The sequence below is a fragment of the Anolis carolinensis genome, chromosome 4, assembly GCF_035594765.1.
Source record: "Anolis carolinensis isolate JA03-04 chromosome 4, rAnoCar3.1.pri, whole genome shotgun sequence".
Lineage (NCBI taxonomy): Eukaryota > Metazoa > Chordata > Lepidosauria > Squamata > Dactyloidae > Anolis > Anolis carolinensis.
Genome location: NC_085844.1, coordinates 65,254,026 through 65,270,938, shown reverse-complemented (window position 1 = coordinate 65,270,938; position 16,913 = coordinate 65,254,026). Strand labels below are relative to the sequence as shown.

Below are 16,913 nucleotides of genomic sequence, written 5' to 3'. Positions count from 1 at the left end.
ACCTCTACATGAATAAATGCCACTCTGGCAGCTATGCAAGGGACATGACACTGCCTATAAAGCCAGTTACGTTTGAACACCCCTGCACAGGTACATAGGTTAGAATTGAAGTTTAGACTAATTTTTAAACAATTGATTTTTACAAATATACAATATGTGGTTAACAACAGTTGTGGCAATAGCAATATTTCATTGTTATCACCTTTTTTAAAAATTGAGAAGATAATTAGTGCCTGAATTAACAAGATCTAAGATTCACAACTGTCTTACACATTCCTACTTCAGAACCAAAAATCTACTATGACAGTAAAACTGTAAATTCTCAATGAACCAGAAAATACCCAAAAGCTTGCCTCCAGTTACGTTTGATTTCTTGCCTTGGGAAATTATCCAAAATCACCTCCAGTTTCATTAATAAGTCTACACAATGTTTCTCATCTGATATGTGCTTTTATAACAGATTCCACAGAAGCCAAATCTTAATGGGGGAAATTAATGTTGGTTGGTGACTGGTCCTTAGTATGAGCTATGACCCTCTCTCCCATGCTATTTTCTTCTGCAACATGGGTGACCATGTTTCATTTCTCACTACCATTGCTAAGGAAGAGGGGGTTAGAAACATGTCTAAGGATTTTTGTTGAACAAGAGGCAGTCATCCTATTCTGTTCTCTTTTGCTTGCAGTGCAATATGAGAAACCTTTCAAAGGTGCTTCTTCTACTCCCCCAAAGGCAATGGCAAGCCTGCCGCTGAGAACAACTGAGGATAGCAACCCTTATTGTAGTTCTCAACATGTACAATTCCATTTCTGCCCTGCCACCTGCAGGCTGTGTGCTATGCAATAGTGGGATACAGTGTTATGATGTGTGTGGGAAGGAGATCATTATTGCTCTGCACTGATTTTTATCTGAGCTGGAAAAAATCTGTAATTCAGGGAAAAGTTCACTTCTCCTTTAGGGCAGGGTTGACAGGCACCCAAATGTCATTTTCTACACATGATTCTATACAACTTACATTTTGTCCACTTTAAAACATCACATAAGGCTCTAACTGGTGAATACAGAGTATAATCCAGCCAGAGCTAAATACTTTGAAATTCCATTGATTTAACTATGGAAAATATAACCTGCAGACCTTTTATTTCTGACTAAACAAAGCCTTAAAGAATTTTGCTTGCTTGCACACTAAATAATTTAGTTCATCTCATACTACACTTCTGAATTTGATAAATATATAAAATAAAACAATTGTGTGTGTATATATGTGTGTCCGTGTGTGTTCTTCAATTCTTGTTGCGGTACTTGACTAACTCATAAACTGAGATGATTTAGAAAAGATGTACATGTAGCGCTTGTCTTCTCAGCAAGTGTTCAGTTTGCCCGTTAAGGAAAGCTTTAGAAGAGATTGGTGCACTCATCTAAACAATCAGGTATATGGTTGTGGGTGCTCTAGGATCCTTCATTGTCTGGAGACATAGGGGCCCTCAAATACACACAACATCATCTATCAAATTCCAGCTATTAACTTAGTTACAATCCTGTTTAGACATTGGTATTCTATATACAGTTATCCATATCCCTTAATTTTTTATTTAAATCATTCTAAAATTCAGTGCAGGTAGTTTCTTTTGGAAAATACTGTATTTACTCAAATCTAACGCTCACCTTTTTTGGGGGGCTAAATTACCTTGCCAAAATCAGGCTGCGCATTAGATTTGCATAATAGGGTAATCTTAGTGCTGAACCAAAACAATAGGGGAAGCTGCTTCAGGAGCACATAGAGTTTCTATTTTAGAGATGCCATCTGTAATTTGTCATAGATCAATGCTATGTAATCATGGGATTTGTAGTTTGATGACGTATCTGCACTTTTTGGCAGAGAAGGTTCAAGGCCTTGTAAAACCACAGCCCCCAGGATTTCATAGCACTGAACCAAGACATTTAAAGTGGATTCATTCTGCAGCATAGATGCGCTCCAAGGTGTCTTTTCCACTGCTGAACACCTTAGTGTTCAAACACAATTGTTTTTCAATAGGGAATTCTAAGCAGGCAGCAACTGTAATGGGAATATTACAAAGACTGCACCTTTTGCATTACATTTGCCAACAAATACTTTTTTTGTTTCAGGGATTAAAAATTGAGATGCACATTAGATTTGATGGCACATTAGACTCGAGTAAATACAGATAGTCCAGAAATTTTAGCAGGCCCCAAATGGGGTTATGTTATGTTACCAGGCATTGGCCCATATGGCTATTCAGCCCTTGGCGATCAGCACTGGCCTTTTCTATGCCTAATTCAAAGTATCATGTAAAGCACCAAATTGTTTTCATACCACTGTATACAACTTACCCACATCACCTTCAGAAGCACTTCTCCAAGTGCCGGACTACACAAAAAAAACCAGTGCTCCCAAAGAATAGGAACACCTCACAGAGAGCCTAATTTTGTGCCATGTAATGATCTTTTCAGCAGTTGTTTTTCAATTTTCTTTTCAGCAGTTTTCCAACGTTTCTTTATTTTTCAAACCCTTTTCTTGCTTTTTAGACCTTGAATACTACTTTGTTTTAATGTGATTATATTTTAGTTTGTTTTTAGATGTATATTTCTGGTATTTATTTTTGCAGTTAGCAGTTATGATTTCCTTTACCCCATGCCCCTTCACTCATTCCAAAAAAACATATTGTTAATGGTTGGTATAATAGTGCTGTGAAATAGCATAATCTTCATAATTACTGCTACTGCCACCAACAATGAGAGTGGAACATCTTCCCAGGCTGTGGTATCTGATGGCTTCCAGTGTCAAGGGAGCAGTGAATTCCTGTTGGGTTGAAAAGTGCAACCCTATCAAAGATGTTGACTCCATCCTCAAAATATGCTTTGAAAGAGGCCTAGCATATGTTCACTGTCAAATTAACATTGAAGCCATTTACAATCATCATTACAATTTAATTTTTTATAGTCTAAGTATAGTAGTTACCAAATGTATTGTCATAGTATATACATATGTTGATGCTCTAATACAGGTATCAAACAATCATAGTTTGATTTCACTTCAAACGCAATGCCTACCAATGGAAGATACTCAAGTACTGATAACCAGGGAACATGTTAGAGCAGGTTTGGGCAAACTTCGGCCCTCCAAGTGTTTTGGACTTCAACTCCCCGAATTTCTAACAGCTTGTGGGAACTGAAGTCCAAAGCACCCAGAGGGCCAAAGTTTGCCCAAACCTGCTCTAACATGTTCCCTGGTTATCAATACTTGAGTATCTTCCATTGGTAGGCATTGCATTTGAAGTGAAATCAAACTATGATTGTTAGTCTAGATTGTTTTATTGGCTTATTTTTTAACTTGTTTTAACTATTTGTTTGTTTGTTTTATTTCTATTTATCATGGTATATAGCAGTGATTCCCAAAGTGGGCACTACCGTCCCCTGGTGGGCGCTGCAGCGATCCAGGGGGGCAGCGATGGCACCTATTAGGACACGGGGGCGGCGCCAGGGGAGGGGCGGGGCCTCTTCCCAAGTACTGGAGACAGGGCTGAGCACCTGAGGCACCGGTTAGAACATAGGGGGCGGAGCTAGAGGAGTGGGCGTGGCTTCTTCCTAAGAGACCAAGACAGGGCTGAGAATCGATACCTTTCCTGAGGCACTTTTTGGGACACAGAGGGCGGAGCTAGGGAAGGGGGCGGGGCCTCAGCCTCTTTCCAAGAGCCCGACACAGGGCTGAGCCTCTATATCTCTCCTGAGAGGCCTTTTAGAACTGAAGGGTGGGGCTAGGGGTGGGGGCGGGGCCTCTTCCCAAAAGCGCGAGACAGGGCTGAGCCTCTATATACCTCCCCTGAGGCAATAGAACACGGGAGCGGGGTATACAGGTTCAGCCCCATCAGGAACTTGGGAAGAGGCCCCGCCCCCTCCTCTAGCCCCACCCCTTGTGTCCTGGCAGGTGCTGCAGGACAGGGATAGAAGCTCAGCCCTGCCTCAGAGCTCGTAACTCTGCCCATCCCAGTCCTGGCCACCCATTTGTGGCCCCGCCCACCTCCCCCTCCCAGCCCTGCATCTTGGACTAGGGGAGAGGCTCAGCCCCACTCTCTTGAGCAGGAGCCATGCCCACCTCTCTAAGCCACGCCCCCCCCCTTTCCAAGGGGTGCTGAGTAATATTTTTCTGGAAAGGGGGCGGTAGGCCAAATAAGTTTGGGAACCACTGGTATATAGCATTGAATGTTTGCCATCTTTACCTTTGGAAGCCACCCCGAGTCCCTTCGGGGAGAGAGGGCAGGATTATTATTATCATTGATCTATTATGCTTATTTCACATATGTAAGTCATCACTGGATATTGTGGTTACAAGTAAGAATTAAAGATATACATCAGCAATTGTAATTGGAGGTAATCTTAATTTTTACATACTTTCCCATGATAATTAATAATGTCTAAAGTTTGTATCTGCAAGAATTTTAATGCATTTTGATTGAATTTATCATTTTAGAATTCACTTTGAGCAATTCATTTTCATAAAAAATTGTAAATTAAAAAAGTATGGTCCTTAGGTTCCCATCAAAGTTAGCTTTGGCTCATTTGTGATGGAGGGGGACCCATTTTCCATTTCTAATATTTGTATTCATAGCTGAAAGACTATCTCTTCCTGCCTGACAACCATCTTCAATGCAGTATATTCCGTTCTAATGCCAAAAGTAATACAATTGGATAGGACAGGAGCAGGGCCTTTTTGTCCATTGTAAAATGCCTCCCAGGATGGATGTCTTCACTAACAATGTTTAGGAAATCACTTAAGTCCTCTTTGTTCTCTCATTCTTTGGATGTGTTTCAGTTCTTAAAACTGTTTCTGAGTGTCATGTTAATTTTTTATATACTGCTGTTGAAGTATTGGAAGATAATACATGAAAGATTTTATTAAAAGTAAGATAGAAGCTACATTATAACCATAATGGTTTGACATGATTCTGCACATACTGCATGCGGTTGTTCTGTCTGTATAGCAGTGGCTCCACTTTAGTACTGATGCATCAGATCTAGGAAAAGTTTTGTCTACTTAGAAAGTAGACTTATAGAATCAGAGTTGGAAGAGACCACATGAACCATCTAGTCCATCCCCCTGCCATGCAGGAAAAGCATAATCAAAGTACTCCTGACAGCTGGAATACTTTGAAATGGCTTGCAAGTTTTAGGGCCTTTCCACACAGCCATATAACCCAGGGCCCTTCCACACAGTCATGTCACAGAATATCAAGGCAGGAAATCTCACAATATCTGCTTTGAACTGGGATATCTAAGTTCATACTGCCATATATCCCAATTCAAAGCAGACCAAGGGCAAAGTGGATGGATGGGATCCTTGAAGTGACTGGCCTGACCTTGAAGGAACTGGGGGCGGTGACGGCCGACAGGGAGCTCTGGGAGCCATATAACCCAGGGCCCTTCCACACAGTCATGTCACAGAATATCAAGGCAGGAAATCTCACAATATCTGCTTTGAACTGGAATATCTAAGTTCATACTGCCATATATCCCAATTCAAAGCAGACCAAGGGCAAAGTGGATGGATGGATGGGATCCTTGAAGTGACTGGCCTGACCTTGAAGGAACTGGGGGCGGTGACGGCCGACAGGGAGCTCTGGCGTGGACTGGTCCATGAGGTCACGAAGAGTCAGAAACGACTATGCGACTGAGCAGCAGCAGCAATGTGGGATTTTATTCAGCTGTGTAGAAGGGGCCGTAGAAACAGATATGCATATCTTGTCTGAAAAAAGAGTTCTATGTATTCTGAAAATGATAGCTGTGATTATGTTAAACATGTATTATAAAAGCAACTGTGATTATGTTTCAGTAACGTAGCTAAAAGAAATTACACTCCAATTGCTATAGAATTCTCAGAGGCATTACACGTTTTTGTCACTTAACTCTTTTAAAGAAGCATGTGTAAAAAGAATGACACCCAGCATGGTGATTTTCATGTGGCTTTGTAAATTACAATCCTATCTGATATGTCTTCATTTTTTCCCCTTGAAATCAACCATCATTCCATAGCTGATACTATATTAAAACAAAATTTACTTTTGATTTATAGCTTGCTTATAGGTTCCCAACAACAGGGCTATTTATATCTGGAATATTTAGAGCTTGTCTACATAATACAGAGAACCAAGTAATAGACTGAGCAGGTTGAATTATAGAAGGTAGAACTTTAGACTAGAGAAAAGGAGTGTGTGTTTGGTTTGCCCTTATGAAAACTCTCCAGAAAATGAATCCATGATAGTGAAGGATATATACTGCGGTTACTCTGATTTCCTGGTTTACTACGTGTATGGGGTTTTTTTTGGTTTAGTTTTTTTTAATCACAGGACAGAATTCAAAATCTGTCCAAACCATCTTCCATTTGAAATGGTGCAGACAAAAATATTACCACCTTGTTTGCCATAGCATACAGGTAAAATATATAGGTTGTTTCTACACACTAATACATCAAAGTGATAACATTATTCTTTTCTGAGTCATACCTTCCTTTCCAAGTCCTAAATGAACTAAAAGATAATGGCTTGGTTGCTTTAAAACAATCTAAAGGCTACATGCTTTCGGCCTCTGCTAACTCCCCCCCCCCCCCCCAAATTCCTCTTTCAAGCTTTTTGTCATTGTCTTAATGCACACAACAAAACCACTTCATAATCTAGTATTTGAATCTTGTAATAGTCCTCTTTTATTTAATAAGATGACTTCCTCATAATTATAGAAGTTTAGAATAATTACAGAATACAGGATGCGTTATTTATAGTATTCCTAGTGCATACAGAAGTTCTCTTTCATATTGATGTTGCACATCATTCCTTTCTAAAAGGAGCTTTGAGATCTGAGCAGAAAAAAACTTCTAAAAATTTGCAGAACCAAACAATAGATCATGGTTCATACTGCGGGTTATGCTTACAACTGCTGAATCAGCTGTAATAGCCATGCTTTTCAAAGATATCTCCACTTCTATCTCATCACAGCTGAAAACTAGTGAAAGATTGTTACATAGCTATTACAAGCACATATAAGTAGGGCAATAGACTTTCTAATGTCCTGCCATGATTTACTGATTTCCATTGGGACATTCCCAAAGAGGAATGTCGCTGGGTGGTTACTGTTTATTACAACTTCTCTTGTAATGAAAATGCAGGACACTTTGCTTCAGTTAAAAAAATGCCAACTACAGCATGGTTCTAGTAACTATCTATCAGATTAGGTCCAATTAGGGAGAAAACAACAGATATGCTACAGCTGCAACATCTCTGAAGCCTTTCCACACTTGCTGTGATGGGCATTTTTGGCCTATGGTGAGTGTGAGCTGAGGTTTAGTATCCTTAGATTCATGATCACAGATGGGCTTATGCTCAATTCTCTCTTTGCACCTGCCTATACTTCCAAATCTAAACCAAACTTTTGGGCAATATGAGAATGAAGCAGATACAGAACAACTGATATTGAGCAGGTGGCCTTGCTTCCTTGTATTTCTCCTACAGAGAAAAGTCACATGATATCACATACGACATCATTTCATGCCTAACAAATTATTAAAAAAAATACACCTGTGGAACTTTTGTTGGGCCTGATAAAAATTCCTAGTATACTGCTAAGGGCTTGATTAGCTCTGGGCTTCTTACATCTGCCAAATTAGGCAGGTATGACGCTGCTTATAAGAAAATGATGCCGCATTCAAGTTTTGATCCAGGAAGATTGTGTATATGTGAATCAAGATGGATAAATATGATCATAATTTATATAGTTAATATTGAAAAATCCTATGTCACAAAGCTATAGAAAAAATCTAATCAAGGAGGCTAACATTCATTTTTAAGATCTGGAAATGGAGAAAGGCAGTGTTTCTTAGCCAAAGATTATAAAAGTAGTTTGGTTGTTGTATGTTTTCCGGGTTGTATGGCCATGTTCCAGAAATATTTTCTACTCATGTTTCGCCCACATCTATGGCAGGCATCCTCAGAGGTTGTGATGTATATTTGATTTTAGAGGGTTTTTTAATACTGGTAGCCAGATTTTGTACATTTTCAGGGTTTCCTCCTTTCTTTTGAAACTGTCTAGTTTCAAATATACCTCACAACCTCTGAGGATGCCTGCCATAGATGTGGGCGAAACGTCAGGAGATAATACTTCTTGAACATGGCCATACAGCCCGGAAAACATACAACAACCCTGTGATCCCAACCATGAAGGCCTTCAACAACACAAAAGTAGTTTGATCTGTAATTTTAAGAAAGGGTTCTCTTGAGTCTTGGGTATGGAAACTCTACTAGCTTAGGGTTTCAGTTTAGTACAGAGTTAAATGCATTTCAATTAATTCAAGCCATATATTAATACATAACCCTTCACAGGTAGTTACGTAGGAAGTCCCAGAAATCCCATCATTAGCTATGTTGGTTTAAGTCTTTTTGGCTTAAATCCAGCTATGTCAGGATTGTGATCTGAGATAGCTAAACCATAGATACTTGCTCAAAATATATGAAACATACTTCCAAGTAAACATGAATCTAATTGAACTTACAGAAAGCTTTTTGACAATACTGTCAACACAGGCAATAAATAGTTAGAACTTGTTTGAATAATGCATTCATTCTATAAATAGGACAGAAAACTTCTGGTCAACTCCAGACATTTGGTATAAAGCTTTCATAACGTTAACATCTGCAATTAAGGTTAAGTGGAAATATAATCCAAAACATCTGGTGGTCCTAATTTCCAACTATTGAGCATGTTCTAAATACGAAACAATACTGTTCTGACTTGATATGGAATTCACAGGCAATTGTAAACACACTTTAAACTAGTTTGAAATATATTTTTCTGCTCCACAAAAGTATTTAACATATTAATTTAATGTGTCAACAATGCAATGTGTTTTTGGAGTTTTAGCAAAGTAAGAGGCAGCCTAGTTATCTCAGTCTATCATTCCTTGGAATAGTAATGTCATTCTCTCAGTAAAATATTGTTGTCTTTGAATTCTGTACCTCTGCTGGAATTTTTTGCCTCTCTTTTGCTATGAACTTGGACCACAGGGGACATGACTGGAAAACAGGATGCATAAATTATGAGAGTGTCATTTCTGATAATCTGAACTATATGGAATGCTATCACTAGGTCTGAATTTTTTACTGAGGTAGCAGTGAATATGTCTGAACCCCTTTTTAGTTTGTCACATGGACCTTTTTCAGTAGCTAATTTTTAAAAATCAGAGTGAAGCAGAAGTACAAATCTGTATTCCTGAGTATCAAAATGACTTTTGTTACAGATTTCTCTTTTAGCTAGTCTGAACAGTTAATCCCTGAAAGATACAAGATGTGTGAAAGATATCTGTAAATACATTTGCTTATTTTAATGAAATTACTTCAGTTCAACGTATTTTGCATCATTTTCAGATGAACAAATAATACTGGGGAAACATAATATGTAAGGTTTAACACAATGTATTTTTAAAGGACCCTTCTACACTGCCCTAAATCCTGGGCCTTCTGGGATTTTGTCTCCACCCCCAACCCAAATCCCAGGCTTATAGAATCATAGAATCATAGAATAGTAGAGTTGGAAGAGACCACATGGGCCATCTAGTCCAACCCCCTGCTAAGAAGCAGGAAATCGCATTCAAAGCACCCTTGACAGATGGCCATCCAGCCTCTGCTTAAAAGCCTCCAAGGAAGGAGCCTCCACCACAGCCCCGGGGAGAGAGTTCCACTGTCGAACAGCTCTCACAGTGAGGAAGTTCTTCCTGATGTTCAGGTGGAATCTCCTTTCCTGTAGTTTGAAGCCATTGTTCCGTGTCCTAGTCTGCAGGGCAGCAGAAAACAAGCTTGCTCCTTCTTCCCTATGACTTCCCTTCACATATTTGTACATGGCTATCATGTCTCCTCTCAGCCTTCTCTTCTGCAGGCTAAACATGCCCAGCTCTTTAAGCCGCTCCTCATAGGGCTTGTTCTCCAGACCCTTAATCATTTTAGTCGCCCTCCTCTGGACGCTTTCCAGCTTGTCAACATCTCCCTTCAACTGTGGTGCCCAAAATTGGACACAGTATTCCAGGTGTGGTCTGACCAAGGCAGAATAGAGGGGGAGCATAACTTCCCTGGATCTAGACACTATTCCCCTATTGATGCAGGCCAGAATCCCATTGGCTTTTTTAGCAGCCGCATCACATTGTTGGCTCATGTTTAACTTGTTGTCCACGAGGACTCCAAGGTCTTTTTCGCACACACTGCTGTCAAGCCAGGCGTCCCCCATTCTGTATCTTTGATTTCAATTTTTTCTGCCGAAGTGAAGTATCTTGCATTTGTCCCTGTTGAACTTCATTTTGTTAGTTTTGGCCCATCTCTCTAGTCTGTCAAGATCGTTTTGAATTCTGCTCCTGTCTTCTGGAGTGTTAGCTATCCCTCCCAGTTTTGTGTCGTCTGCAAACTTGATGATCGTGCCTTCTAACCCTTCGTCTAAGTCGTTAATAAAGATGTTGAACAGAACCGGGCCCAGGACGGAGCCCTGCGGCACTCCACTTGTCACTTCTTTCCATGATGAAGACGACACATTGGTGAGCACCCTTTGGGTTCGTTTGCTTAGCCAATTACAGATCCACCTAACCGTAGTTTTGTCTAGCCCACATTTTACTAGTTTGTTTGCCAGAAGGTCGTGGGGGACTTTGTCGAAGGCCTTACTGAAATCCAGGTACGCTACATCCACAGCATTCCCTGTATCGACCCAACTCGTAACTCTATCGAAAAAAGAGATCAGATTAGTCTGGCATGACTTGTTTTTGGTAAATCCGTGTTGACTATTAGCAATGACCGCATTTGTTTCTAAGTGTTCGCAGACCACTTCCTTAATGATCTTTTCCAGAATTTTGCCTGGTATTGATGTGAGGCTGACCGGACGGTAATTGTTTGGGTCATTCTTTTTTCCCTTCTTGAAGATAGGGACCACATTCGCCCTCCTCCAATCTGCTGGGACTTCTCCCGTTCTCCAAGAACTCTCGAAGATAATTGCCAGTGGTTCTGAAATAACTTCCGCTAGTTCCTTCAGTACTCTTGGGTGTAGCTGATCTGGCCCTGGGCTTTCCTTCAGGGTGTTGCTAGATGCCATCCCAGGTCAACCAAAGCTACCCTCTAGTCCCCCATTTTCTCCTTAAAACGTACCTGAGGTGCCTGCTGAGGGGCATGTCGGGAAATCCCCCCCCCCCCATAGGTCATTTTTGCACATCAGAAGAGCTCCCTGTAGGAGCCTGTGGTGCTAGCAGAGAGGGAAATGGGGGACTGGAAATGGTAGCTGGATGCCGTTCCGGGAGTTAATCCCTACAGGCCCAGCACCTGCAAAGATCGAGACCAGATCTTTGCAGGTGTCAAATTAATCCAGAGAAAATTGGATCATGGGATTTAGGGCAGCGTAGAAGGGCAAGTAGTCTTATTCCGTTTTAACTATCTATCCTCACAACTGCCATCAGTATTTGTTAACGGACTTTTCATACATACATTTCACCTGCAATTTTACACCTGTTTTAAGACATCTCATTGTTCTTAGTATTCAAAGACATAGCTATACTAGTCTGGAATATCAGTATGCAAAGGCATCTTGTAATACATTAGAGACTATCTGAGAGAAAGATGTTGGTAGCATAAGCTTTCACACACTAAATCTAAGTTTTCAAATGCATGGAGTGAACTGTCTAAGAACAGACATTTGAGGGCAGACTGTAAGTGTGAATAGCAAAATAAATCCAAAATTTCTGGGTATGGTGATGAGATGATAAATACAGTTTTAGCAATAGTCACTGGGAGACAAAGACGGGAGGAAAGATGTTTCCAATGCTGTATTCCCTTGCTCACTCACTCAAATGGAAGGGGAAGGAAGAAGAGAATACAAATTCCCTCATTCAGGTAGGAGGGGAGAAGAAGATGCAGGAACAGGAAGAGGAAGGGTGCATGCATTCCTTTACTTAGGTGAGAAGAGAGGAGATGGAATGGGGAAGTGTGAGAAGTGAGGATTGGTGGTATGTGGGTCTCTGAGATGGACAGATGCAACAAGATGGGAAGAGGGGAGAGAAGAGAGTGGAGGAGGAAGGCAGGATGGTAGCAGAGGTTGCAACAGGAAAGCAAGGGCAGTGGGACAGAGTTGTAGCAGCTGTGGCAGCCTCAGTGAGTCTAGCCTTAAATGAGTCGGCAAGCAAGCTAGATTTACCTTGCTTGTTGTATACAGGCATATACGGACAAAATAGAGCTGGGCAGATGGCATGTGAGTCTCCAGGACAGACAGAGGGGCAAGTTGTGGAATGGGGCAGGGAAGAGAGACGAGGTGGGTGAAGACAAGGACAGGCCTGTCATACTCTTTTAAGTTCAGACCTGCCACAAGAAAAGCTGGTGTTGCCTTGACCTGTTTTTTTTTTTTTGCTACTGTTCCTATTCCACTCATTTTATCACACCAGCCATCCACCCAACCCCTGCACTCCCATGCCGTTCCTCTCTTCCCGACAGAGTGAGTGAAAGAGGGAATATGAGAAGCCTAGAGATATTTGTGGTTCTTCCATCTTCCTAAGGATCTTACACCCAGAATCTGAGAGCCAAATGTACATGGAAGTTTTTAAAAAATAAATAAATATGAAAACACTATTTTCACACAACTCATTTTTTGGTGCAAGATTATGCCAAGGTCACAAATCTGGGACACAAAAAACCCTACAAAATCCTGCAACTTTGTGCACACACATGTACAAACACAACATATGGCTATGTAGAAAAGTGGGATTTTCTTTTGCAAAAAAAAAAAAAAAAAGCCATGTTCTTCACCCACATTCTATTTTCACACAAAAACTCCCACATGAATTTCTGCACATAATGATTTCTCAAAACACTTTGAGATGTGTGAATACTAGATGAAAATTGCACAGAAATATTCTCCACGGTGAAAACGACTCATATTGATTTTCAACGATAAAATAGTCTCACATATCAACACATGCTTTTCATCAGTACAGGGATGATTCTTATTATACTATAACTGTTGAGGGTTGTACCCATGTTCAGAGGGAATGGAGAAGTTTAGGGGTGTTGTAGAAAACATAGTCATTCCTAATAGTTAAAAAGACCTGGTGCTTCAACCTCGTGACCCTTATCTCTGGCAGGGTCAGGGGGTATCCCTGCTTACAGAGAAGATGAAATAGAGCAGTTTGAGGCCTTGCAAACAGAAACACCTGTTCATTATAATCAGAAGGACTGTATGTAACCTGAACCACTTTATGCATTAGAAATGCAAATAAAATATCAAATAATTATTTTAAAATGCAATAATCAATTGGATATCTCCTTTTAAAAATATTCTCTCAGGGCATGCTTATGCCTCAGATATTGCTTCTAATCTGGTTGTAAGAATGGAACACACAGTTTTACAAGTGCATCTGTGCATGCAAGTAGATTCTAGGAAATTCCAGATAAAAATATGATTTTACAACAGCCATAGATTCTGGGGTACAAAAGAGTATGCTTCAAATTAAGCCACTTCTAGAATCCAGAAATTGTATCAGCATATGTGTTAATAAATCTGTTGAATTGTGCAATTTAGGGCAATAAACCTTTTGCTCTCATCTTTACTTTTTTTTCTACCAGACTCTATTTTTATGTATATGTAATGCTATAAGCCTTGCTAAGAATGCTGACTGAATGGAAAGGTGATCCAAAAATAGAAAACAAATAAACCTGAGATATACAGTCAGCCTTTCTCAGATTCTGCATTCAGAGATTTAAACATGATTTGAAAACATCCCCACTACCCTAAAAGAAAAAAGCAAACCTTGATTTTGTAATTTCATATAAGGAATACTATTTTACCACTGTATCATGCACTTGAGCATCCATGTATTTTGATGTCCTTTAACCAAACCCTAGCAGATACCAAGGGCCCACCGTGTAAGAGAAATTAATTACTATAAATATTGGAAGGTGTCTGGTGCAACTTCATCTACTAATGCTAAGCAACTCCGGACATCAATATCTCTTATGTGAAACCTCTTGTACAATTCCTTATAATCACTGGAGAAAAATGTGTCAAACATTTTTAAAAAATATCTTAACTGCATTTGTTCCATGGGAAAATAATTCCATCAAGCAAATAGTCTCCAGAGACATACCTAGCAATGTTAGAACACAAGCTAGGATTGCTATAAGTGCTCCAGTGCTAAGTCCTGCTGGCAGTATGTAGGCCTCTGCGTTACATGTTTGGGCAATGCCATCTGCATCACAATCACAGACTCGGATGGTGAGTGTGTTGGTGCTACTCAATGATGGAGAGCCACTGTCCACAATGAAGACTGGCAAATAGTAAACCGACTGCTCCTGCCTTCGAAATCCATTTCTCCTGGTTAGTACAGATGCTGTGTTGTCTAAACCAAAGAAAAAAGAGGAATGAGGCAAACAGGATTTCTTATATTAGTATTGTAAGCAGGAGATACACACACATATATACATCTTAGTTAAAAGAATGGCTTGTAGTATTCAGAACTTGAAACTGGAAAAAAAACCCAAGTACTTGTAGTTTTTGTTTAGCCTGGCAGTTTCTTAACCCAGTCCCATAGCTAGGCTGTAACAAGTCCAGTGCTGGGCCTTCTAAAGATTAGGTCCTAAATCCAATTGTTAGTCCCTAAAAAGAGCAGAAATATAATTCAATGAAAGTTATAGAAGCGTTGATTTAATCGAGTTCCCACTCAGTCTCCTTGAGACCAACAAAAGAATTTAGATCTAACTGCAGTATATTTTATTGCAATAGCGTGAGACAAGACCACAATACTTTAAAAAATCTGCCTCATCAACTATGGTTTTCATCATTGGGCTCATTCAAATGACAATTCTAGTTTTTTTTGTTCGTTTATTAAAAGCAATAAATGCATCAATTTACTGAGCAATTGATTTGAACCCCGACTAAAGAGAAGGTAATGGACGAAAGGAGAGAAGACATTTGCATGGAATGATATTTTGAACTGGGACAAGAGTAAGTTAGAAAGATGGAAGAAGAGAATGGGAACATTTGCAGGGACAAGGCATAAACCCAGGACTGGAGCCAGTGAAGGGGAGGGTAGGAGTGGGTGGGAATGCATTTGTGGGATGAGATTTTAAGTGAATACTGGAGTGATTGCAGGGAATGGAAGGAGAGGATGGCAGCAACTGCACACGTGTTTGCTGCTGCAAAGGGAGGCTATACTGTGTCAAGGTATGGCAAGTGTTACTGACTGTATTGGGGGTCTTTTCACTTTGCAGTGGGATGAGGGCTGTCAGGCTTGAGAGTTGCACTTTTGAGTATGTGGGCCACATGTGACATGCAGTCCACACTTTGGGCAACCCCAATTTACAGGTTCATATTTGTGGATGTTAACAAAGTGATCATCACATCAGAGAGGAAATCTATACTTTGCTTATTTTTTTTTGGATTTTTCAAACAAAAACAATCTATACTTTGCTTATACTTCTTAGATTTTTCAAACAAAAACCTAACAACGTGGTTTCTTAGTATAATAAATATTCAACCATTCAGAAAGAGAACACTTGTAGGCATTAAGAATAGTTTAGTTCAAAATGTAGGAAATACATCTGTGTATTCAAGAGGATATTCACTATGGCTGAGCCTAGTAGCATTAGGCCATTTTTTCAAAAAAGTATAACTAAATTACAAAGACAAATTCTGAATGTTGTACACAACAATTTCTCCTTTAAATAAAAATGGCATTTTTTTTAAAAAAGGAGAAATTCAGAAATAAGCAAATGGAAACTAGTTTTAAATGTGATATGTGAATCAAGCAAATATAGTGGTTACAACTTATTTTCAGTATTTAGTGTCAGGACAAATAATTAAACTAATGATTAACAGACTGGTGATGGATGAAAATATAGAAAATAGATTTTTTTAAAAAAAAATCTATCAGTTTTACTATTTCATTACTGTGTTATGCTCTCGCTCTAACACATCACCTGTGCATACTTTAAACAATCTTATTTCACTCATTTTTATTTATTGTTATTCCCTGTGAAGGGGTGATATGTAAAGCTTGAAATACATCAAAAATATATCCTCCTCCTCTTCCTCCTCCTTCTCCTCTCTCTCCATCCTCCTTTAGAAATACTCATAACCTTGCGGAGGGAAACTTCTTGGCTTTTACTCGTTCATTCCCTCTTGTAGGAAAAGGAAACACTGGTTTTGTCTTGTACCTAGAATACTGTGTTACTTAGAAATACAGTATATTTCTAACTAAAAGGGAATACAGGCATGGATGGCACTTTTAGAGTCAGCAGGCAAGAAGGGTAGGTTTTCAACTCTCCCTCCAATTTTCCTTTAAATAAAAAAAAAATAGTTTTTGAGCCAGGCTGAACTAGGATCTAGAGGGCATTTTTAGGGAAGAATAAGTGTGTTTGGAGAGGAATCAACAAATCTCTGCCTGTTTGGTATCGTCTCCTTGTGACACTTCCATTTCAGGAGGCATGAAGGAAACAGTGTTGGTAACCCTACATTTCTCTTAAATTCAGGTATGATTTATAGTAAGCTTGAATTTGCTTTTTTTGCACTTCATGAATGAATGAAGCTTAATGAAATGTCCTAGTTGCAAAGGTAGCTACTAGTCTAAGATAGGTGAGCAGGGGCAATAGTTCATGATAAAGTGATGGGCTAAGATCCCCCCTCTACTTGGATCATAAGGCAATTATACCACCAAAGCACAAATGATTGTTTCCAAAATGCAGAATGACCGTTTTGCATATTAATCCAAAAGTACAAGAAAATATTGTCTTTCAGTACTTTTAGAGAAATCAAACTTTGATATATAAAATTCAGTGAGATGCAACAGAAGGCCTATGGGAAAAGGAACAATTTAGCAGGAAACACATGGTCAGTCACAACAC

At 39.6% G+C, this 16,913-nt stretch overlaps 1 protein-coding gene across 3 annotated transcripts in view; it reads right to left on the bottom strand.

Moving 5' to 3' along the window:
* LOC100554550 (cadherin-7) overlaps positions 1-16,913 on the bottom strand; it is a 153,937-nt gene that overhangs the window by 7,591 nt on the left and 129,433 nt on the right. For 2 of the 3 annotated variants that reach the window (XM_003219711.4, XM_062980566.1), the window contains one exon: positions 14,159-14,410. The exons of the other annotated variant lie outside the window; for it this stretch is intronic. In XM_003219711.4, the coding sequence (XP_003219759.1) occupies positions 14,159-14,410 (252 nt within the window). The remainder of the gene's footprint in view (positions 1-14,158; positions 14,411-16,913) is intronic. 3 annotated transcript variants of the gene reach the window in all.